Source organism: Calypte anna, chromosome 5 (genome assembly GCF_003957555.1).
Source record: "Calypte anna isolate BGI_N300 chromosome 5, bCalAnn1_v1.p, whole genome shotgun sequence".
Taxonomy (NCBI): domain Eukaryota; kingdom Metazoa; phylum Chordata; class Aves; order Apodiformes; family Trochilidae; genus Calypte; species Calypte anna.
This window is the reverse complement of record NC_044250.1, coordinates 7,489,356-7,515,095: the sequence shown is the minus strand read 5'-3', so window position 1 is coordinate 7,515,095 and position 25,740 is coordinate 7,489,356. Positions and strand designations below refer to the sequence as shown.

The 25,740-nt window shown below is 38.3% G+C and overlaps 1 protein-coding gene across 1 annotated transcript; it reads right to left on the bottom strand.

Annotated features, from left to right (window-relative positions):
• Window positions 1–2,380: 2,380 nt before the first annotated feature.
• Window positions 2,381–3,829, bottom strand: LOC103538471 (inositol 1,4,5-trisphosphate receptor-interacting protein-like 1). Its single transcript, XM_030451532.1, has 2 exons — window positions 3,569–3,829; window positions 2,381–3,535 (listed from the first exon to the last, which is right to left on the bottom strand). The coding sequence occupies exons 1-2, from the start codon at window positions 3,827–3,829 to the stop codon at window positions 2,381–2,383; spliced, it is 1,416 nt and encodes a 471-aa protein (XP_030307392.1).
• Window positions 3,830–25,740: the final 21,911 nt, after the last annotated feature.

Sequence of the window (25,740 nt, the reverse complement as noted above, 5' to 3'; positions counted from 1 at the left end):
TTTCAATGAACATCATCCCATGAGAAATTTCAAACCCCCTGCAATCTAACTGGATATAGGCAAGATGGAGAATGCACATGGAAAAATCAGTTTGCCCAGCAGGACTTTTGCACAAACTAATTCTTGGAGAAGAATTTTAATTTACTGCAAAATACCTAGGGTAATTCCTTTGGGTAGCAATTGCCAATTTCTGCTCAATGAGAAACAGTTTCCACAACCACCTGATTAGTATGATATACTTTTTTTCTGCAACTGTATACTTCATACTGTAGATTATCTGTAAACTACCTTTCTCCCAGATTGTGACATATAGGTCATGGTTGGCTGCTTTAATGATTCTTTTGACAGTATCAGGTGGGATTTACTTAGAGTAACTGGACTGAAGTTCTGCAATCTCACAGTCAGGGTTACAGTTTGTCATGAAATGAGAATGGAATTCTATTCTTTTACACAAAGCATTGCAGATTGCAAGAATTAATTGGTGAACAGTTATTCAGAAAATATGGCTCTATAGCATAACTGTATATACATAGTGATTCATCTCTGGTTTTAACAGTTGTTGTGCATGTGGAAAAAACTTCACAAAGAGCTTCAGTATAGAACCATGGCAGATAGTTTTGCTGGATTTAGATACATAGAGTAAACAATCCTTGCATGGAATTGTACTTTTAAGTAAGGATCTGTCTAAAGTTAGAAAGAATTCCTAAAATATTTAAGTATTCCCCAGAAGTCTACAGAAATGGGGAATAAAATTGATTTTACTTCAATGGATTCTATCCCACCATTACTTTTTCAGCATTAGCATCCACTTAAATTAATAGTTACTCCTCTCCAATTTAATTCCTGCTAATGTCATTGAAATAGGTGGCAATTATTCCTGGATCTGGTGCTCTTTTCTTTTTTTTTCCTCCTTTTGGCTTGAGTTTGAACATTTTCAGTGGTACAGTTTAGTCAAGACTGCTTTGATGCCAGCGGTGCTCCCCTTCTGCAGCTTTCTCCAGTCCTTTAGTATCTTGAAAACCAAGTTAAGGAAGTTGTGCAAACTTGTGCTGATGTTTCCATCATTCACTTATTTTTGTATTCACATAAAGTCTTCAGAGAATAATGCAGTGAGAAATGGTATGAGCTGAGCAGTCAGTGCCCTGAGTCTTTCAGGAAGTGATGGTTGGCAGGTTTCCCAGGAAGCTTCTAACCCAGAGATGTCTGATTCACTAATCCCTTGCTGCAGTCCACATAGCACAACAATAATTGCCTGCTCACTGAATGAGGATCTTGAGATCAAGACAATTCACCAAATCCTCAATGCTCCATATTGAGCTAGGAGAATCGTTTCTCTACCTTCCCCATTCAGGAACAGGTTGGTTTTATCCCGCAGGCATTGAGAGCTCTGATTATGATACTGAAACCTTTAAAAATGTTCAGAAGATTGTGAATGATGTGATTGTACTCTGTACGTGCAGTGTATATACTCTGTACATGCAGCACTGTGTGTATGCAGCAGGGAAGATTTTGAAGTTAGTGCTCTTGAAGAGCTCAAATAAACAGTGAAAACAAGAATGGTTTTTAAAAAGAGATGAAAGGTTAAGACTGTATGTAGCATGAAAAAAACCTTTATGGTGCTAAGATGAATTTCATTGTATCTCCCCAAGGCCCTACAGTCTCTTGACCACTCTTGGACTTCTCATTGTGACTTCATTGGTACCCACATGAGAAAGCAAGAGCTGATAATAATCTGAGGTCTGTAAAAGGCTAGGAAGTTTCCTGGTAATGCCTTTAAGCTGAGCCTGTGGGAAGCAGAACTCTTCCCTAAAAGGCATCTCTGCTTAGCAGACCAGGGGAGTAATGAATTAATTATTTTGCATTGCTTCGGCATTTAGCTCTTGCTTCACCTACTAAACTGTATTGTCTTAGTCTACATTTTTCCACCTTCATTTTCACTCTTCAGATTCTCTCCACCATCCCACTGGGGACAAGCAGCTGAGCAGCTGTGTGATGCCAAGCTGCCTACTGGGATTAACCCACTACCCCTGAGAAGCCAAAAACAGAGGCCATTGCACGAGCTCTTCTGCAAAATGCTCTTTGACTTTGCTGCAGCTTAGCAGTCAGTGCCCTGGGCCCACATTCCTGGGCAACATAATGCACAGACACTCCCAGGTGCAGTGTTTAGGTGTTAAACAAGGGATTTATTTGCTCCTTTGTGCAGGGTAAACTCCCCATGAGGAAGGAACTCTCTTGAAGAGTCACTGTCCAGGTGGCAAGGGTGCCTCTTGCTTGGTTCCAGCACAACTGGAGCTGCAGGCAAGAGTTTCTGAGACCAGTGTGAGGTCATTGCCATCAGCTGTGAGTCCCTCATGCACAGCTCTCTGCTTGAAGACCTCTTTCAGCGACCAAAGATCAGCAGTCTTGTGAACCGCTCGTGCAGGACGCGGAAGTTACGCAGCGCCTCAGCGTGTGCGTCCGGATCTTGCTCCAGGTGCTGGAAGAGGTTGATTGGTTCAGTCATTGGGAAGCCCAGGGGCAATTTTATCTCTGCAGGCAAATTCTTGTTGCCTAAGAAGAAGTGGTTGAGGCATTTGTCCTCCAGGCAGGAGTGCAGGAACCGCATAATATCCTGCAGCCGCAACAGGAAGTACTTCCTGCGCCAGCGTGATATGGAGATGATGGTCAGGAGGTGCATCACAACTGTCTTCATGATATAGGAGGAAACCCCTGTGCCCACCAGGCTGCAGCTGCAGATCTGCAGGCATTTGAGGTGGAAACTGTCTTTGTGGGCCTTCTCAGCTATATGGCTGAGGAACTTAGTCTCTGCCACAGCATAAGTCTCTGGCCACGTTGTGCTTGGAGTGAAGATGCCCTCTGCACTCTGGTTGCCCACAAAGATGTTTGACTTGCCTTGCTGTACCCCAAACATCAGCTCAACGGTGAGGGGGCTTGCACTGTTTCTCTTCATCTGGAATTTGCAGGAGCGGTCAAAGGGCAGCATCTTTAGACGCCATATGGCCGACTGAGGCAGAATCACCCAGGATGCTCTCACCAATTGATAGAACCAGCGGGCAGTTTTGTTCACATCTAGGTAGGACCCAGTGCAAAATACCTGGGATTCTAGGAGACTAGGCTTCTGATTTCTCCTCAGCTCCTCCTCAGGGTGGTGAAGGAAGCACAGCATCTCTTGTGGTTCGCTTGCACAGGTGCACGTCAGCTTCACGTGGATGCGGAAGTTCCTTTCCATCTTCTCTCCCTCTGTGTCCAGTTCCAGGTGGAAGGTGTGTCCACTGGGTGGGCTCAGGGGCACGAACAAGCGATAGACAATGTCTTCCTCACGATGACTCCAACCTTCAAAGGCACTGCCCACTGCAATGGGCAATTTCATCACAGGTTGGAAACCTTCTGATGTGATGTTTCGGAAAACAAGCACAAGGGCCTCCACTATGCTCTTTACAGTATCCCCATCTTCAATCAGGTCTTCAGCTGGCCACTGTATATGCTCCTCAAGAAACCTTCCCACTTCATCACTGTCATATTCTTCCTCCTGCTGCTGCTCCTGCTGCCTCTCCTGCTGCTCCTCCACCTGGTCCCTGTTGCTGGAGTCCTCCTCATGGCTTCTGTGGTCTGGCTCACGGTTGCTTTTCATGAACCACCATAATAATATGTAAAACAGGACCTGGAATCCAGCAATGGCCCAAAGCTTCCACTGCTGCAAGGCAGGAAAGAGCAGGGCCCCCCAGGCAAAGCCACTATGCTCTGGATTATTCTGCTCCTGGGTTTTCTGCTCCAGATCCTGAAGCAGCCTAGTCACTTCCCGGTTCAACATCTCCTCTCGCTCCACCATGTTCAGGCACATCTCCTCATCCAGCTCATCACTCACCACTGGTGAGCGCTGGAGGATTAGTAGAGTTAGGACAAGGAATCTTAGGGCAGCCATGGCCTGCGGGAGGAGGGAGAGAAGGAGTTCAGTGGGACTGAGAGGGAGGGAGCTGGTGGCGAGTGGAGCGGGAGCTATGGGCAGGTAGGAGAGGGGCCCAGGCAGCTGGGAGGCTGCCAGACCTGCCCCCAGCCAACGCAGTGGCAGCACTGTGCCCTGCCGAAGGGGCTCCTGCCAGTGCTGGGCCTTGGGTGCAGGCTGAGAACCCACCCCTGGCCCTCGCCCAGCTCAGCCCAGCACAGCCCATCACAGCCTGCACACTCAATGCTGAACCATTGTACTGTCTGTACTGGGGCAGAGCTTCCCGCTGCAGCCTTCTGTAGCTGCTCCCATTGTGACATCTCCAGAGCACAGCATAGGCACCCACTGCCAGCCAGTGACTCATAGTTCCCCTGGGTGATGAAATCCCTGACACCCAAAAACTGCAGACCCACCTGGCAGGAGAGGGCTCCCAAGGCTGCCTTTACAAAGCATACATCAGCCCCCAAGCCTGTACCAAACATAACATCAGGTGATGTGAGCCGTGGATGCTTCACTCCTTGAGATCCCATCCTGTGTGATGGCTTCCTTGGTTCTTGTGGACATGGGTGTGATCTTGGTGCCTCCATGAGACCAGGGGGTGAGAGATGATGTCCATCCTGGTGGCGGGATGGGGCCTGTCCCTGGCAGGGTCTGTGTTCCTGTTGTGCCACTTGAGAGGATGTTGTTTTCAAAGAAGTGTGATGAGGAGGTGCAGGAGCTGAGATGCCTGGTGATTGCTCACTCCTCTTTTACCAGCCTGAGCTGCACCTCCAGCTCTCAGAGCCACTGTCTCAGGTGAAAAGCACTGAGCGTAGAACTGCTCTCAATTACACCTCTCCACCCTTCCAGTGGAAGATAAAAAGGGAATAACATAGAGAGACTTCAAGTTTGGACATTAGATCTAGAATAGGTTAACTATAATAAGGAAGGGATAGTAACCTGAGGGATAATAATGAAAGCTATTTTTCTACAAGAAACTTATTTTCCAGTTGAAGAACATTCAGGGTATATTGATTCTAGTAAGTTAAATAGTGCTGGTAACAGTGGCATATATTGGAACTTAAGTGTCTGTACTGTCACACTGTTAAGAAGGTCTCCTGCTTAATTCTTTCCATAGTTCACTGTCATTTTCTCCTACTATAGCTAGGTGTGATTCAGGAGTCAGTGCTGGTCAGGAAGCCTTCCCAATATGCAGTGTGAATGCAGGCTGTTTCAGCAGGGAAGGGAGTTTAATAGTGTGGAGATGAGGCACTGCATGCCAGCTGGTTAATGAACAGGCTTGTGCATATTAATTTCTCCCAGAACTCTTATAATCTCTTCGACAAACACTGTGTAAGACTGCTAGTTGAGAGGGCAGATCATGCATATTAATTAACTAGTATAGCTCAGGCCTACTTTAGAAAAAATGTGTTTTGTGGTGTTTTTTTGCTAAAATTTATTTCAGTGGAATTCAATTTGAATTTTCATCTCAAAATGAAAATTCAAGGCCCTTGGCTTAAAAATGCTAGAAAGAAATGGTTCAGCATTAACACACAACAGCTATTTGTTCTTAGCCACAATGACTGAAGAATTAATTTGTGTTCCAAGAACAAACTTTTTTTTTTTCCTTTGAAAATGTTGGAAAAAGCTTTTGCAGCTTACTACTTAATGTTGAGTATCCTCAGCTCCCACAGTAGTCAGATGGGATTTGTGTGCTCAGCTCCTAAATGGAGGGCAGTGTTTGAGATGTGCAGGAATAATATATGTATAAAGAGTTGATCTAGACAAGTACATACATGCAACCAGGAAGTACAATCTCTGCCAGTACTGTAGTGCTCTCTCTGTTTATTTGAATGGCACCTAGTTTGGCAGTTAGATGTCCATGATCTTTTTTAAATATTCTGAGTGTTTAAGAATATCACTCTAAATAACTTTTTTCCTTTTATTTTTCTTTTGCAGCCTTGATCTTATGATTTCGTGTAATAATAGATGTAGAAAATATTGAAGATTTTCAAGTAGAACAGGTAAGATGTTAGTTGCAATTTAAATAATTTATTCATGTTTTGAATGAGAATTTTTGAAACATGATTTACCCATTTTTCCTGTTTTTAATTGAAATGTCCATGAAAAAATACATTATCTTGAGAAGGGAAAACAGTTTTATTTAATGGATTTACATAGTAAGTTTTATAATATTTAGTTTTAAACTTTTTTACTTGTACTCACTGATCATAACTTCTTTATTTTGTCAGTATTACAGTGGCAAACCTGTTAAAACAGAATTGCTTAATTTCTTCTGTGCCAAGACATATGTGTTCCTCAGATAGCCACATACTCTTTAACTCTCTTTTTTAATTAACAAAAATTGCATATTATCTAGAACTCATAGTGAAGATACGGAGTTACAGATGCTAATTACAATCTCTGCAATTTACAGTATTTACATGCATATAGATTCAATATATGAGTGCCTGTATCTAGACATATGGGAAGAAAAAAATTCCTTCCTTTTCCTAATTTGTTGTATAGAGTAATGAAAAAAAGAATTAAAATTTTCTATGATTTCTGTTACCTTGATCACTAGTAAGATGACAAATTCAGGAAGTTGTTAGTGGTTTGATGAAATAATAGACACATTGCAGGGAAGAAGTAGAAGCTGAACTACTGAAAACTATGAAGAAAGTAACAGAAATAGATGTTGCATCTGGTTAACCCAATGTCTGACAGGGGTAATGACATTAAAATTGTTCAAATTCTGTCAATACTGCTTATGTGAGGCACAAGGATACAGTAACTGGAATTGATACTTGTTGATAATGATGATGATGATAACTCATGACTGGATACACAGCATCAGCATGTACACAAGTACATGTAGACAACCAGGTTCTAAAATGTGGCCCTGTTTTTGTGAAGTCAGAATTAAAAGTCTGTCTCTGCCTAAAAAATGCTTCTTTTTGTCAGGCAAGTGTTCACAGAAAAGTAAAGATGGATAAGGTAAAGTGAAATTTTGGTAATTTAAATCTTTGTAAGAAAGAACAATGAATCCCTTTGCTCTTAGAATTTTAGGATTTTTAGTGAGCCAGATCCTAGAGTGTGGCTGAACCTCCACCTCCAGGGAGTGGAGCAGAGTACTAAATATAGCTCAGGCTGGAAAGTGTTTGGATGGCACTAGGGTAGGCAATGTTTTGTGAGGTTTACATATATAAATAAAAGATGAATGCAATTAGTGCTCACCATAGGATATTTCCTTCTCTGTGACCCAAATTTGTTTTTTCTATGGTTTTCAGCAGGAGATGTGTCATCAGATGCCTTTTGAATATCAAACAGCTTGAATGAGCTGCCATAATCAGCTCCATAACCTTTTATAACCATCTTTGTGAATGGAAATTTTCCCTTTGAAATCCATACTGGTGATTCTCTTTCAGGTTATTACTTCAAATAGGCCCTATAATTTCCTTCTGATTAGGGATTCCACCTTTTGGTAAGATGCAGATTAACAGTGCTGTTCTGGTTCCTCTGGGTCAGTACTGCATGCACTTTATAGACACTGAGGCCTCATTTCTGTACTGATGAACTCTTCACATTTATTTGTGCTGGTGACTTTTTCATTATAACTGCTGCAAGCCACTGAATTCACCCGGGTCTGAATCTTGATCATCAGAATAACCGAGAGCTTGAGGTTTCCATGAAGATCTTGGGAATCAGATCTTCTCAATAACTCCAGTGGTCATACTTAATTTTCTTCACAATTCTAGAATAAGATCAGAAGTATTTTGAACATTATTAAACTACTTACGTAAATTAGTATTTTCTGCTCCTGTTTGTCATAAAGTCACAGGCATTAATATTTGCTTAGAAATGAAGTCCTTACTCATGCCCAGCAAATTCTCTAGCAGTAATTCCCCTGATCCCCCTTGTAAATCACTCCAATCCTGTTCCAACCCATACACATCCCTTCCACATAGTAATGAAGTGAACCTTATCACTGCATTTTCAAAAATCTATGTTAAAATCACTTTTTCCTGATGTCTTTGTTGGTGATTATTTAAGTGACCTTTAAGACCTTCCATCCTTGACAGAAGGCTGCATTTTATTTTTATTGAGAGCCAAAAGGGAAAAGTAAAAATTATTATTTTGTGGAAAACTGTCCTGGTTTGGGCCAGGATAAAGGTGTCTATGTGAGTTAGTCTCTGACTCTGTACATTCTTTGAAACAACCTGCAAGAAGAAAATATTTCCCATTTAAAAATTCATCAGAGAGTAATAAAACATTATAGAATCAGATAATTTTTAGAAACTATTGATCATTCGCTTTTATGCTGGCTGAATTTTGTTCACTGGAGGTCTGTTAGAAAAGTGTAGTTCACAGTAATTTACCTAGTGGTCAGAACTATTTTCCTATTTTTTATATTACATATCAATGATGATGAGTAATTAACTTCTAAATAGTGTTCTCAGCAACAGGAAAATTGAGATATCACAGAATAATCTGGAATTCTGGATAATGATCTCAGCATTTACAGAACTATTCATTTTATCTTTCCCTGCTCAGTAGTGTTGTTATTTCTGGTCTAGTGAGATAAGAGGAAATCTCACGAAATGGAGATTACAAGCAAACACTGAGAAATTAGCTTCTTTGTATGAGCTCTTTGCCTCAAAACCACTTTTTCAGCTAACTTACCTACCATTCACAGGAATCTCTCACTGCAGGGTTTCGTGACACTCCATGTGACATTTTATTTATTTTTACATTATCTCACAAGAAAATGGTGTGCATTGGCAAATTTAATGTCAATCACTGTAAACTTCATGGTGACTGGTCAGGAGCTGATGCAAAACATGACCAGTGAAGAGGCTGGCACTGCTGACAAACTGTTAGGGCCATATGGGGTCTTCTGGGGAAATGAATGCAGGATCAGGTGTGCTGTTGCAAACACTTAAACACTGATAAGGGTGGTTTTGTGGATGACTGAAAGAAAGTGAACAGTGGTTATGTCTGCATGTGTTTGCCTGTGTGTTGCAGAAAATTCCATAATTAAATTATGGTACTGTTCAGGCAAGCTGGCTTTCTTAGATGCCCTTGAAGAGATTGGTAGCAGATTGCTATTAGAAGAGCTGCTCCTAAAATCAATTAGATTAACATGGAAACCTGATAGTAAGGGGATGTAAGCTTTTTCTCCCAGAGGCTGTGGAGAAAAGGCTTAGGAACAGCTATGCTTTTGCAGGTGTCCATCTGGGCAAAGCCAAGGAAATTGAATTTGGAATTGCATGCAGGAAACAAGGGCTGAGGTTCAATGTGCTTTCTGAGTATTTTGCAGAAAAGCTAACAGCCAGTGGCTTTTAGATGACCTCTTGAGATCAGATGGAAGGTGACAGCCTTGATTAGGGAGGGCATGACAGGAGGCCTCTTGGGAGTTTGAACCTACGCATCTTTTTTGTTCAACACCTGCCAAAGGTGCCGGAGGCAGCTGTAGCTGTGACTGCAGATTGCTCCCAGACCCAGTATGTACTCACTGGAGTTGCAGTAGTAGCTGAAGTGAGCCTGAGTTATGTGACATGTGACAGTTTGCAGATTTGGGTAAAGTAATGTTGTCTGATGGCCTAAATAATAAAGCAGTTTCCAACAGTGTTTATAGTTCGGTTATGAAGCTGACATAGCCCTTTCCCCAGCCCTACCTGGAATGCCTTTTGTACTCAGCAGGAATTGGTACTAGGTGAGATGTCAGACATATATGACAAGATGATTTTTGTTACAAATTTAAAGAATGTTTTCTTAAGTCATTGGAATTTTGATGGCCTCTGAGTAATTTTGAGGCTATAAAGATGCTGTGATCTGCAACTTCACAACTACATTAAACCTGTTGAAATCAGCAGCAACATTTTTTAGTTTGGTGTTTGTTGCATCCATGTAGATGTGTTAGAACTGAAAGTTTTACTAGAATTCCAGAAACTCTGCAAGTAACATTCCTCTGAATGTTTAATTTGTGTTTGTTGCTGTCTTGTCTTTGTCTACGAATAATCTGCTGCAGATTCCTTTAAAAATAAATTCTTTTTATATCAGAAGGATCTCGGGAAAAGAAAGGTCTCATAGCATTGAGAGTTGAGAGTTCTACACAAAACTCTTTCAGAAGCTTTGCATTCTGGAAATAACTTTCAAGAAGACAGGTACTTAGAATTTTACATGTTTGTAAACCTTGGAGGTCCTTTCCCTTTGTTAAAGATTCCTTAGAATAATTCTGTAGTGAAATGAGGCAACCAGGTGCCACTAAGTACCAGGTAGTGGGCATGAGCTTGTGTTAAGCCCACCTGTGCCTGATTAGGGCGGGCCCCCACTGCGCATGAGCAGGATTAGGGGGCCAATAAAAGGCGAGTTTCCAAACACAGTCTCAGCTCATTCCTGGGCAAGTCAGCAGAGGGGTCAGTTGAATCTGGAGCAGTACCGCCAAGCCAGGCTAACCAATCCTGAGGGCAGCCAACTCAGGGCACCTTTTGTGCACTTCTGCTGGAATACCTGTTGGACCTTGGAGCACCGTGCCCTAAGAGAGGTTCGTCTTGCAACATAGTTCAATCAGAAAGGGTTGTGATGTACCCAGAAAATACAGCAATAAGATTTTTTTCAGTACACAGTCTGGTATGTTTTGAAATGCAGCTGTATGTAAAAGGGGGATGATTAAGATATGCGCAAAAAAAGTTTCATCTTAATGCAATGCCTGCTGAAGTGTCTTAAGTTTTGGATGAATTAAAACTGCTTGCTGCTCTGAAGTCTTCTCTAGTTGGTTGTGCTTTATTTACTTAAAGGCTCATAAGATTTTTCTGTCCTCTGAGCGATGAGGGCTTCAGGTTTGTTCACCTCTGATTTTTGATGTAGAACTTGCAAAGCAAAATTTACTTCTAAAGTATGGCTATGAGGAATCGTGCAGTTGAAAATAATAAGAAAGATTAAGTGGGAAGCTCAATTTGAAGAGAATGTGTACCTGACTAAATATGTAGTATAAATAATTAATCCTATATGTGTTGCATAAATACTAATGTGTGCCAGCCTAAGCTAGCCTGAGAGTTCTGTGTTTTACTGAATGTGTATCCCATAGAAGCAGGAGAAACCATAAAAGGTTTCCCATATCATTAAACCTTTAGATAATTCTGTAGATTTCAGGCCTTCTGGGATAAGAGATTGGCTTTACCTGGCTTCCTCAGATGAGATGTACTTTTCTTTGGCTACAGTTTTCAAAATATTTTACATTATACTAGACATTCATGTTTGGGTGAGCCAGCAGCTGGCAACTTGTGTATGCTTCGAGCAAATGAACTACAAGGCATCATGTCATCAGCCCTGCTGTATACTGATATAGGTCAATTGTAATAATTGTAACATTCTGAGGAAAGAAAAGAGTTATTTGTTTTGTTTTGTTTCTGCCCATCCAAGATGCAATAGATAGTATGTCCTGCATGTGGGCAGTTGATGAAATAATTAATGTAGTACATGTGCAACAAAATCTGTCAAGTACTGTAAGAACTAGATTCTAGCACCCTGATTTTACTCTTTTACTTACTTGTACATATAATCAATAGAATTTATAAATTTTTCATTATCCTTTATTAGCAGGATCTGCTACATTAAGAATAGGTGAACAAGATAAGTAACTCAGCATTAATTTAGGTAATTTCTCTGATTATTTAATGAAAAATGTAGTAATCAGAGCTACGTTTTTTTCCAGGAGAAATTAAAATATAGTATCAAATTCTGCTTTCGTAGCAGATGAATGTAGAGGTAGCTTTACTACATATCATGAATATTCTTGAGCTAAATTCTTTTGTTACCGATTTTCTTCAGTTTTTCACTCACTCAAAGTCATGATTCAGCAGCATGCGTGTTTGAGGATATCCACAGTGCTAATGGTGTTCAGCACTGAATAAAGCTGAGATCCTTGTGATGCCTTTCTTATCTGTGGTTGCAACAGTCTCGTTCATTCTCAAGAAATGGTTCTGTAATTAAGAAATAACGAAGTTCTGCTGGTGCACTTTCTTCGGGTCCCCTACTCTTCAAAGTTTTGAAAATGTTCAATAGAATTTTAAAGTGATTGCGAGTCTCTCCATGTTTTAAAAGCAATGATAATAGAGGAATAATTGAAAATACATCTTTATATGTAAGTAATACTATAGTGGTTGTCACAAAAATTCTTTAAAATTCCTATCAGTGACGTACACTTTGCTTTATTGCTCTGCTCCTTCATGTATCAGTTCCCTAAGCTTTCAAGATTCAGAGGGTAGAGTTACGCACTCGCAGTGCTCAAGGGGCCCCTGCTAGTCTTTGATTATGATTTTTTCTGGGTCAAATTAATAATTCATACAATATTTTTCTGTTAAAAGGGATACGTTAGCTGTCATGTCCTGTCATCTTTTAAAGTTTCTTTCAGCCCTCTAACGAGATTGCAGCCAGATAAGTTCATTTGAGGATACATTTAGGATAGGATAATTATTAGGTTATATGAGCAGGCACCAAGTAAAAGGCATTCTTATCTTGGATGTGGTTTCTGGATCTCTAGCTATTAAATTGTGGAGCAACTTCTCATGGAAAATATTGGAAGATCTGTTACATGGGGCATTTAAAATGCAATTGATAACACCTCATGGGGAAAAAAATCAGTCACTGTGGGGAATATTTTTGCTCTGTTCAAGAGCTGTAGATACAGTTAAATTTTGCAACATTTTGGAGGGAAGTAATATATTTCTCATGGATACTTTGGCTTGTTTCCTTAGGCTCTTAACACCTTACTCGTGATCTTTGGGATACAGAAGTTATTTGATCAACATGTTATATGCTTTAGTTTTTAAAAAAATCATCTTTGATTTATGAAAAAATGGATTATTTTAACTCAATTTTTAACTTAGTAAGGAAAACCATTTTCGGAGGAGAGAAAGTATTCACGCCACAGAGTTGTTTGCTATCCCTTTGCCTGTTGCCAACTTGCAAAAGAACAAGAAGTGAAGTGTGGCTCAACAGATTCATTAGACTCATTCTTTGAAATGAAGCTTGAAGAAAACTCAGGAAAGGGATGAGGAGAATCCTCTCTGTGTAGACATCCATGGCTGGGTGTCATGTATTCCTTCCTTCAAAGCTAGGGAACAGATGAAAATGTCCAGCTTAAGACATGGCAATGCTGGCAGAAATCCTTCTCATATATTGGACTCTCTGTATGACTGTGGGAAAGATGTCAGGCTTCCCTGCCCACTCATAAAATGCCCTAATGCAATGAGAACTCTGTTAATCTGACATTCTTACTAGAAAAATCAGGATTTGTATGATACTGTTCTATTGGAACCATGCTGTAAGATGATGCTGGCGGGGCAGAAGGCTGCTTCTGCTTCACAAGCAGACATGATTAATTCTTTTACTAAAGAATACAGTCATTTAGCTTTATGTTAAATCTCAGTATCCAACTCTAAAACGATCTGGAACACATTACATTAAACTGAATCAAGTAACTTAAGTAATAGCTTAATATTATAAACAATAATAACTTGATACTGAAGTTCCAAGATATGATCTTTATGATCTCATGTTTGAAGCATGAAGGAATGCATCTAAGAGTAATAAAGTTTATATTTTCTGCACAGTAATTAATAATAACTGTGTTTTGTCTTTCTCATTCCATCAGTCTGAAAAACATTAATTTCTAAAATATCAGCAGGGATTACAGCATAAAATAAGCTGGTACAGGAGAGGCAGAATATTCCTCGTAAGGATGTGATTAAATTGCAGGCGAGAGACTAAAACATCTTATTATATCAGTGTAAAAAATAGGTGGGGCTAAATAACTCTGAGGCTCATATTTCAATGCCATTGCACAGTCACATTGAGAGAATAGCATTATAACTTGCAAGGAATGTATTAAGGACAAAGAGTTTTAAAGGTCTAATCACATTTGTAAGTACCTAATCCATGGCAAAGCTTGTGTCAGATAAAATTGCATCTGGAAGAAGAGGTAGTAGGCTTTGAGATTTTCTGTGGTATAATTTCTAAATAGAAGGCAGGATATTTTTTTTTAATATTAGAATTATCTTGTCTTAACCAGGTTAGCATGAGATGGAACTTAAGGTATCATTTACCATGATTTTCTTGATAATTTCTTTCCTAATGAGAGCTCACTTGGAATAATAGCCAAGAAAAAAAAATATACTGTTTTCTTCACTGAAATTTTAAATAAAAGCAGTAAATGTCTTAATTCAAATCCACTTATGGTAGTCCTTTTTGATGTCTTACTTTTCACTGCCAAGGACATTTGTGGGACAATATGATCTTGATATGACTTCAAAGTGGATATGAACATCTGCTGTTTGATGCTGGACATTTAGTTGCAAAATCAGAAAGGTTTGAAGGGAAAAAAGGAGAAGATTTGTGTGCTAACTAGTTGTATTTTTTAAGCCAGTGTCAAAAAAGTCAAAGCTGAAGGTTTCCCTTTTATAAATTTAATTTAAAATGTCTGAATGAAATAATATTCCTCCATAATCAGTACTTTTGAACACACAGTAATATGTATTGGCTGAAAAAATGCAGAGAGCACAAATAATTATTTCAGCAGATCACTGCATTGCTGAAACTCCAAAAGGCTCAAATTAAAGTGTTTGAAAGCCATCCTGTAGGCTAATTGTGTTTCCTTAAGCCCCAAGGCAACTCATGATGTCTCCATGGCAACTGCTCTTTACTTTTTTTATTTAGAAAACTGTTTATGCTTCAGAGTTCATATATTATGGGGTATAATGAAAATCTAATACTGGAGAAGTTTAATACTCAGCAGCTTTTCCTTTTGCTGTATTTGTCTCAGTGCAGATGTTACAACTGTGAATTCTAATCTTAAATAGATTTTTGTCTCAATTGATCATTACATTTTATGTTTGCACTGCAAAGTATGTATTCGATAACAAGGGCAGTGATGTGATATTCTCTTGCATTATTGTAGAAGTCACTTGGGTGCAATATTCTTGTATTCAGCAGAGGTAATCACAGCTGGAATTGTGATTGACATCAACACCAAATCTGACCTGACTATGAGGAGCCAGATTATTTTTTGGTGTTTCAGTCCACATCATATGATTGGTACCTGGCTATTTCATTGACTGTAAACTGGAGCATGATTAGAACTTATGTCCTGAAACTAACAAGGGAACCCAAATTACCAAGAGTAAATAGGAACCAAAAAAGTCTCTCTGATGTTCAGGCTGGCATATTCAGGAGATGAACGCCTAGATTACACCGACCTTCCAAATTGACTTGCTAAATGACTGCAGATAACTCATTTCACATCTGTGACTGTTCCAAGCATCTACAGGTGGTATTATAGTTTGTTTCTGCGACGCACTGCAACACTTCTTGAAACAACTCTCTTGAAAAGAGAGGCATTATAGCTCAAAGCTTTTCACTCCTTATGAGTACTAACCAACTTGTTTTCTGGGAATATTTTGTTTGTTGGTTCTTGCCCTTTAGTGCGTGTTCTGCCAATGACACCCAGACTGGGGACGCTTCAACTACCTGCATGGTTTCTGTAGTTGCAGTCATTCTAGACAGCTACTCAGCTGGCTTCTCTGTTTTGTCAACACAGTATTTTTGCTAGGGCTACCTGATTTTCATGTTTGAAGATGTGCTTAGAGAGTTTTTGGCCAGTTATTACTATCTGTATTTTTACCTCAGCTAAAATTTTTACCAAAACAGCACATACCATATAAGTTTACCATGGCTGGGAGGTCTACATCTTCTATTGTGTGGTCTTCTGGAAAGGACTGTGGTATGAACTGAATGAAGAGGAATAACTGGGAATGACAGTCTTTTGTTGGCTCTGGAGCTCATATCAGGACTCAGTTCAGTGATCAGTCTGGGAAGGCAGTGGTAGTGAGAAATGTGAGCAGTTCTGGGCAAACATCTGTCAAGGATGTTGTAGATATGGTTGATGCTCTTGTATAAATGAGGGTTGACAAGAAATCCCTTTGACTTGTGTCTTTCACACCTGTTTCTACAATTTTATAATTCTAAAATTATATACAATTTTACATATATCTGTTTTCACTTTCTTTTTGATTTTTAAAATTCTAGCTTTAGGATGTACTAAGAGATATGGTTATTTTCCTTTAAAGAATTAAAAGCTTGTGTTTAAAGTTTGTGTGAGTAAAACTCCTTAATGACAGGCTTAAGCAAAAGCATTAGTTTAGATACTTTATCAAATTGCTGTCCTCTGAGTGCCTCATTCTGCCTTCTTCACCCTCTCCCAGAGAAATATGAGGCCAACATGGTGATGAGTAATGAGTAATTCAAGAATGCATAATCCTCTCTGAATAGCAATTTTAACTCCTGTGGTGAAAGTCCAGTCTCAGAAAGACAAACACTGACTTCAGAAAGCATTTTGACTATGGCACTTCTGTTGTGTTGAGCCCTCTAGCCTTAATTTGAAATTAATAGAAGCTGAATAGTCAGTGAAAATCTCTTAAGTAATATTTCTATCAGGTAGGATGTTTAAAATTAAGGATTTATATACCAATTAAAACATATATATTCAGGGCATAGGGAGCAATGGCAATTGGCCTGTAATCTAAATATAAAATTATAGGATTGTACCTTAGAGCTACTGAAAAAATTAAAATTACCCTGAATAAGACTATAACTTTTTTTTTCCAAAGCAAGCACTTATGTGGAATAGAAAGAAAGAAACAGTCAACACTCATTTCATAGCATTCATGGTCTGGAGGTCTTTGTATAAGGTACCTTTAAAAAGCAAAACAGGAAAACCTGCTGTACATAATGTATAACAAAAATGGGTGTTTTCTTTTTATTACAGAGCTTGAATACAAGCAAAAATCAAAGTTTTACTTGCACAGACATCAAAACAGGGTAATCTACCTTATTCTACTGACCAGAGCTATGTTGATCCCATTTATCAGTATTTCACTAAACTTTGGGGCAGTGATGGTGAGAAGGCTGTGAAAGATAAAAAGAGATGAAAATGCAAGAACCAGACAATAAAGGGATGTATTTTTTTCCTTGAACATTTTATTGATTTTTACATTCCTTTTGTCCATGTACTAAAATGATGGATTAATTTGTATGATTGCCATTAATTCACTAATAAACTTAAAAATTAATATGGTTGTTAATATTAGGTATAAGAGGAAGTGAAATGTAATTATACTGTAACATCTGGGTGCTAGCTGGGAAACAGAACCCCTGCTGGACCTTCAGTTTTATTGCTGCTACCTCATATTATTCACTGATGCAGAAATATCATGTATAGGGATTGCAGTCAAAGATACAGAAGGAGCAATAGGAATAGATTAATTTATAAGAAAAAAATATTCTTGTTTCCATAAAATTACCTCAATTAAAAAAAATAGTAAGGAAAAGAACAGATTGCTTTTCATGGCTGTATTTTGAGGACTTTGCGGATGACAATTGCTGTTTGAAAAGATCTTCCTGATACATTTTTTCCAATATTGAGTATAGTACAGTATGTGTGTGAGTACAAATATAAATGGATATAGAATTTTTAGCATGGTTTCAGTCACTTAGTCCATATATTAATTCTCATTTAAACCTTACCTTATTTTGTCTTTTAAAGCTACATTTCTCCATAAAGTTAATGGAAAATAATCTGTCATGTTTTTCATGACTTAGAAACATTATCTGCTAATATAAATCTACCTAGAATTGATTATTCTGCAGCATAGAGGCACACAGAAATAAATGTGATTGTCAGAGAAATAATAAACATTTTCCTCTTGTGTAAAGAAGCAAGCTTATTCCTTTTGTTGTGCCTGGGGATGTAATGAAGTGCCAGAAAACCCAGTTGAATCCCACATACATTTGATAATGCAACATCATTCTGATGTAGGTCAGGGTTTAAAGACCACGGCAGAGTTGTCAAACCATGATTTGCGTTTCTGAAATGTTCTTCTTTAATATTGTAGTTACGTTGATTACAACTGATAATATATAAAAAAAAACCAGCATAAAAGAAGCCACATGTGCAAGTGCACTCCCATGCGTGCACGTTTGTTGTATGTAGTGTGGTTAAGGAAAGTAACCAACTTGATTTTATCCAAGAAAGATGGAAAGTTAGGCAGTGTTACCGTTTCTTAGCATCAGAGGCCATGGAAGATGAGAGCATAGAATGGAGTGATTCTGGAGCAGTTTCATCTTTAGGATCACTATAGGCTGCAGGTGTGATAAACTAAAGCAGCATTCCAGAATTTTTAGTTTATTAAGAAGCATGGTTTTATTTTGGCATCCTGAAATACAGAGGAGATGGTTTGCTCCATTTTAAATTAATTTGTATTTATATATATGTATATGTGTGTGTGTATATATATATATATATGTATATGGTTCTGCCTTTTGTTTCATTTGGTTTGGAATCGCTGGAGTTGACAACCCACTAAAGTTGTCAGGATTTTTTCTACATCATTGCTTTTAGTTCTCCTCCTGTCGTCTCATTTGTTCCATCATATTCTCTCCTCTCCATCTCTCTTGCTGTTGTCTCCTTTTTTGCCTTCCAGCTCTCTTGCTGCTTTGCTTTCTGATTCATTATTTGAAATAAATTTTTTCTCCGTATGATGAAGAATCATGAACATGATTTACGTGATATTTGATTTCTTCAAGCACTGACATTTATTCCAAATTGTAGGTCTAGAGAATAGGGGAATTTATAGTGAGAAAATAAGACTAAAAAGAATCATTAGTGGAATTAGTTACTGCTCTTTCAGTGGTGTGCATGGTATGGATATGGGCAAAATGTTTCCATTCAACAGTATGTTATCAATGAGATAAATGGACAGTTCTGCAGTGTAGTCTTCATATGACTGCAGTGTAACTTGTCTGAAAACAAGTGAATTAATTGTGGAATGAACACTTACAATACCAGAGATGTTTTCAATAGATTGCATGGTAAATCATATTTGTTCACTCATGAATTTTAATACCCTGGGAAAATTATTAATTTGTTGTTTGACACTGATGCTCCAGTCTCTGATGGGCTGAGGAAACAGAGTATAGATGCTGGAGGGTTAAAAATGTGGCAGGAATTGCTCTTGGCTCATGATATTTCTGATGGAGACTATTATTACTTTCCTTTGCTACCATCCAGTCGTTCTACTTATATTCTGACACTTGTGAGTTCAATGCATCTTCCCATTTTATGTATTTTGTGTATAAAAATAAATGAACAGATATGCACCATATTGATAAGTTTTTGATAGTATTTTATAAACTGAAGCATGTATTAATTGAGGTATTCTTTTTCTTCCCAGTAGTCAATGTGACTGCTAGTGTTGGTGAGTGGAAGAATAGGCCAGAAAGCTGTTTTTGCTTGAATTAAATAATGAAGATACAATACATTATTCAGTCAAGAAGTTGGATCCTATTTAAAACATTTGGTTGTGTGGAATTTTTTGTGGCTTGGGTTCTGGATTTTTTTATCATGCAGTTGTTGTTTGCATGAAAATGCACTAGAACTTGATGAAAATGTTTTATACAGTCCCTGAGGGATTGTGGTAATGTCTTTATTTGCAAAATGAAGGACTGTTTGGTTTGGTGCTCTGAAACAATGTAAATCTCTAACAGATACCACTCACTGCATTTGTTTGAAATACAGAGACTCCTTGTTAGTCTAGAGTAAAGGCCTTTTGGCAAAGGAAATGGAAAGCCTCCTTCAAAACCAGCTGGAATTAGCAGTATTTTGTGATTTTTCAGTTTCTCAATAGATGGTCATAAGTTTTCCAAAAACTAAATATGAAAGAAGAGCTCTAATTCTGCCATTTCAAATGATTTGTCTTGCCACTTCGAAGTTATGACTGTGACAAGGTTACAGCACTGCCTGAGCACCACAGCATCCACTGTAAGAGCTCTGTGCCCACCCATTACTTCCAACTGTACAAAGAGAAAAGCCAGAGTCTATTAGGCAGTCGCAAATTAAAAAATCCCAGGTTCTGTGAAGATCACATGAAAATCCCTTCAAGACCAGAAGTAACTAGCATGGACAAGTTAATTTACACTCTGATTTCTTTAAATACATTCTCAGGTATTTAATAATTTGAATTATTTTGGGACATGGCAGCTGGTAGGTTTGAAATACCCTGCTCTTGGAGTATTTCTCAATCCTATATACATTTTTTATTTTTCTGTAATCTACTGCAATTAAGAAAGGGTATGGCCATTGATTCAGATCAGAAGTTCACATAGCATCTGGCTGTAGCTAGTTAATATCTACCATTATTACAAAATCTACATTATGCCTGGTTGGTTTGACTCATCTCCAATTAGCATCTCATTGTGAAGTGTGCATCATCCTAACTGCAGAGAAGCTGCTTGCATGAAACTTTGAAAGTGATTGTTCATTACAACACCCTTCATAATTGTCAAATACTGTATCTGTCATTTGAGGACAAACTGCATAATGTTGAAGAGAAGCAAATAGCTATGCAATGATATGTTAAAAGATCTGAAGCAGAAGAAATTGTTGCTACTTCAAAAAAATTCCAACTATGGTACATTTTTTTTAAGTGTTTGATTCATGAGTATTAATGGTCACTCATGGTTCAGGCCAATATGTACATATTCTTGTCCCCTGAAATATTATTCTGAGTTAGGTGATTTTTGGCCATAGAATAAAAGCTAAAATTTCAGTCTAAGTCCCTTCCCTATGTGCATGTAAGTGGCCGGTGTCACTTCCTATTTGTGTTATCCAAACCTTATTTTGTACTCACTTTTTCCAGATGTTTGATGCATTGCTTCTTCAGCAAGTTCTCTGAAAAGAAGTCAGGCATTTTGGTCATGCCTAGCATGGCAGGCCTCTCAGACCTACCAGAACATGTACAACGAATAATAATAATATTAATAATATTGTGAAGTTTGAAATAGTCTTGAAGCTTTTGGATCTCTTACTAAAGGGGATACAACTGAAAACAAAATTGTCAGTTCTTTGTAGCATGGGCCAGGCTACATGTAGTAAGTGAGCATTCATTAACTGTTGCTTTTAGAATTGAACTTCTGTTCACATTTCTGTTGGTGAGAGGTTGCATGTTTCAATTATCTATGCAGATCTCTGGATAACATTTGATGTAAGCCGTAAAATGGATCACAGCTGCTTTGTGACAGTAAAGCAGTTTTGTCAGCAGAAATTCAGTGACTTCAACAATGCTATCCTTCAGGATTATTTTTCTTCCTTAGCTGTACAATATGGATTAGGTAGATTAAAACTCAGACCAGTTTGGCAGCTGACTTCTCTTTTTCATGCTGTTGAAAAGGAAAAAATGTTGTTAGGTTTATCTTAAGAGAATAATAAAATGTATGCACAGTTTAATTTTTTTGACAGGTCTCTTGCCTCAATCTAATGGCATCACAGTTGGAGTCTCTAGAATGACACCAAGGAAAGTTGGATAGCCATTCTCTTTGTAGATAACTTTGACCATCAGAAAAGGGATGAATTCTTTACATTGGGAAAAAAGTCCATGTCAGAGACTGTGAGACATTGCAGCATAAGGGAAAAAATGGAGAAAAAAGGTCTCAAACAGCTTTCCTGGCACTGGCAATGGTTTGAAGGCCTTAAAGGCCCATCAGAGAAGAATAAATATCCCCTCCACCTTTTCTGGTCTGGTGGTTCTTTCCACAAGTTTCCCCAAATGAAACACTGTGTTCCCCACTGACTCCCTGCAGAGCATCCCTGGCCTTATGCTGGTTTTCAACTCTCACATTTGGCATAGAAATTGCATCAGCAGGTCAAAGAGATAAAGAAGAGACCAAGCAATCCCTGGAGTTTGTCTGACACACAGCCCTGGGCAGCACAAAGATGATGTATCTTGCTGCTACCATTCAACTGTCTTCTTCCTTCATGTCAGGATGAAGAATTGGACTTGAAAGTTTTATGAGTGTCAGATGTGTGTGGCTACTTGCTGGAAAAAAAAATGACATCAATTGGGAAATGTAGGAAAAAATCTGGAGTACAAAAGCTATGCTGCCAGATGTAAGTTGTGATGGCAGATCGATACAAAACTCAGCACTGCACATAGATTTGAGTTGAACTGGTAAAAAATACTTGATTTCTTCCTTCAATTAGCAACTTGGCAATTGTATGTCCTTTTATTGAGAGAAGAGATAAAAGGCTCTGTTTGCACCCCTGGCCTCCATAGAAGAAGTGTGCTTTTCCTAAGTCATTCAATAAATGTGGCAATTTTTCACTTGGAAACAAATTTCTGTAGGCTCAGGAATGTGGGAACTGTGCAATTCTATTTATGAGCAGGTTTAGATGGTAATTATTTAGTTAATTGTTTAGCATGTGGACAAACTATGCATACAAGATCTTTTCAATAATTATATCTTTTCATGGAGTGACATGTTTTTGTAATTTAGGTCTCAGAAAGTAATTACAAACCAGATGCTATTTTAGGCACAGTCTGCAGCACACCCATGGTACTTCTTTTGGAATTGAAAAAAGCCACAAAAACATCATAGGAGCACTAAAGGCAGAAAGATGAGTGAAAATTGCTTAAGCTAATGTGGCTTCATGAAGTGCTATAAGAGTACTTCATATATTATTATAATCTCTGTCTAGATTCAATATCATGGAGCATGACAGTATTTTTGGTGAAATTATTTTTGTTAAGTTTGGTGTTGTAACTTCTGGGACAAAATCTCTAATTTCATTTGCAGACTGTGTTGCATAAAAATCACTGTGTGTTGGTATTTGGGAGCTTGGGATAGTCCTGTTAAAAACTGAGGCTTGTTAACATACTGTGAAAGCCAGTATGAGACACAAAGCAGCTTAGTAAAAAGAAACCATCATATTCTACCTCTGCTCCCCATGCTCCTGCCATATGTGGAGCAGACTGCATTCTCTGGGACAATGAATAATGTGTGGTTGTCTGTTGTCTATTAGACTCTTGCCTTGTTTGTTGAGGCAACAGGAAGGCTTTGCTGTATCAGGCTGGCAATTCTCCAGAGAGAAAGGAAGTTCTGCCTGAGGGCAGTAACTGGGGTGCTCCATGCTTTCCTTTCCCAGAGTTATTTATGTTGCAGGTTTCATGAGTCATCAAACCTTGTGTTCTGTCTCTATCTAGAGTGCTTGCCTTAGAGGGAGGATACTGAACTACTAGCATAGGATCTGGGCTAGCTCAGAGCTCTTTTTTGAGGAAATAACCTGCTCTGAAAATACTATTCTTGCAAATTCACACCCTTAGTTTTCAAATTGTCACTTGAATTAATATGTTAATATTATTTTATCTATGCCTTTAGACTGTTTATATAAAATGGAGGTGATATAACCAAGTCCTTTCATCCTTACTTTACAGAGCTCATTTTATACCTACTGGCTTGAGTACAGAACAAGTCATGTGAAACCTGTGTTCTGGTGAGCCACACAGGAAAATTTTCTCAGTATGCTATAGAACTTTGTCATCAACTTAAAAGGCAGGTTGTTCAGGCTGAGTATATAGCTGCTTAGGGGGGATTTGCTTTACGTTTCTTTCCTTCTGCTGGCTTATTCTATATGGGAAAGAATTGAAGAAAAATTAATCCAACATGGCAGCCACTAAGGAGATAGAAACATTTTTTTACCACTTGTATCTCTTGCTTAATTGTCATGTGCTGCTCTCAATGATGTAGAAAGAAATTACCACGATGTATTTTCTTTATAGTAATATGTTTCTATTTGTATAACAAAGCACTGAATGACAGATGTGAGCAAAGGTCTGATACTCTATTTATGTTACTAGAGGAAATCTATCTTGGAGAGAAGGGCAGTGGTGGCTGTGAGCTGGTTTGATGTTTCTTACATAACATGGGAGCTATAATTTTGTTCAGAGCAAAATAGTCACAGACGTCATGATTCAGAACTTGCCTCATTCTGTTTTCCATGGCTTACTATGTTCCCAAATATTTCACTGATATACAGATAGGGTGTACTCTTGTGTGGTAAATAAGGATGCATATTGTACATATATTGTTTCCATGGGTGCTACTCAGCAGGATACACCAAAAAGGATGTGCTATGGGATCTTAAAAGCACAATAGAAAATCAGAATTTTTTTTTCTCATGTTATAATTCTTTTTGAAACAATTCATGCAAAGTGCAGGATACTTCCAAGAAGAGAACAGGACTGTATTAAATTCTTTCTTAGTTGCATGAAATTATTGTTTTGTGTCACATTTTTATGCCCTTTATTAATGCAGTATGTGCAAGTAGGCTAAATCTCCCAAATGAGAAGAGACTGAGCTTACCCCTAAAGAGACAGAGATTCTTAATTAGATGTCATGGGTATGTAGAATCCTTGCTGACAGATATCTCATTTTGGTTGGTGTAAAAAAAAGAAAAAAAGAACATTGATTTTTTTGGTGCAGTTTTTGTGGTCATACCAAATACATTTCTCCTGTTTTTCCATTTGTTTCTGGGCTCAGCCAGGGGACTCCCAGGAATTTTACATCTCAAGTGTTGACAGTAGGATTGCTAATTTTGTAGCCTGCCATGCTAAATACTAATTTTGGTAATTTAACACGCTGTCACTTGGTAGAAACACTTCTGTATCTTCCTGGTTTCCTTCTTAATATTAGTATATATGAGATTCATATTTGAAATCTCTAAAGATCTTTCAGTAATAAGGATTGTGACCATGAGATGAAACAAAAGTTATCCTTGGTATCCAAACCTCCAGAAGTGTTTGAGTGCTGTAAAGTAACTGTTACATGAACAGATTTGTCTCTCTGATTTCACTCATTTTATCAAAACACAACAGCTATGGAGAATTGAGTTAAAATGTTTCAAAAATGCTGTCTTTCTGAATAATGATTTGAACTTTAATATTAAATACAAAATAGTAATAACACAATTTCTTACAGAGTTTTTATTAAGATCAAAACTTATTTATTCAGACTAGATTTATATAAATAAATCACAGTACATTTTTACTTGTGTTTAGAAGATTGTAATACATATTATAAAATTAAGAAATTTTTTGTCCCTCAAACCATTACTGCGAAAGTAATCATGCATTATTTCTACTAAACAAACAAAATGCCCACCTAATTGAGAGAGCCTGGGTACGGGTATGGCTCTACTCTCCAAAATTAGACATGAAACATAGAGATACCAGGACTATTCATTGAACAAGAAATAATAAAGCATAGTACAATGTTCATGTGTTACTGAAAACAAAAGTATACCAAAACAACACATCTCTCTTCACACACCTTTGCAATGGGTATTAAAAATGACAGCTGGCCAGCATGCAACTGAGTAAAACATTCCAGTTTTACAATGTTTACCTTTGAGCAAAGGAAGAAGGAACTAAAAAACCCAGACAAAACAAACAAAGGAATAGCCCAGATGCTTACAAGTCCTCCTGTCATCTTCCCCTTGTGGGCTGTGTCCTGTCAGCTGCTGAGATACGTCCTGATGATACCTTTCCTGAACAGTGCCCATCACTGATGTCTGGATTAGTGCATTTTGTGGACTTTCAAGGAGATGGAGGTCCTTTCAGAGAAATGCAGGACCCGGGAGAACTTCCACCTGTAGTTCCTTGCCCAAACCACTGTATTAGAAATAACTATAAATGCACTTCTTAAAACCTCTAAGCTCTAAATGTGCAGTGCCTTTATGAGATTTTTCACAACTTGCACAGCTTGATTCTCATTTTGTGTGCCTGTCACTTCAGAACAGAATTATGGTTTCAAGTAAAGCCTTGCACTAATCACAACAAGATTCAAGGTGATGCCATTACAAAGTCTGTCCTGCAAATCTCTTTTTCCCAGCACAGAAGGCTTCTATTGAATGCTGCAGTATCACAGAA

What these genes read in the sequence shown, in the direction of transcription:
- LOC103538471 (XM_030451532.1), bottom strand. Translation starts at nt 3,829, where the DNA reads ATGGTGGAGCGAGAGGAGATGTTGAACCGGGAAGTGACTAGGCTGCTT. An exon ending in ACTCCAGCAACAGGGACCAG is followed by an intron (nt 3,536 to 3,568) that starts GTGGAGGAGCAG and finishes CAGCAGGAGCAG; the next exon opens with CAGCAGGAGGAAGAATATGA.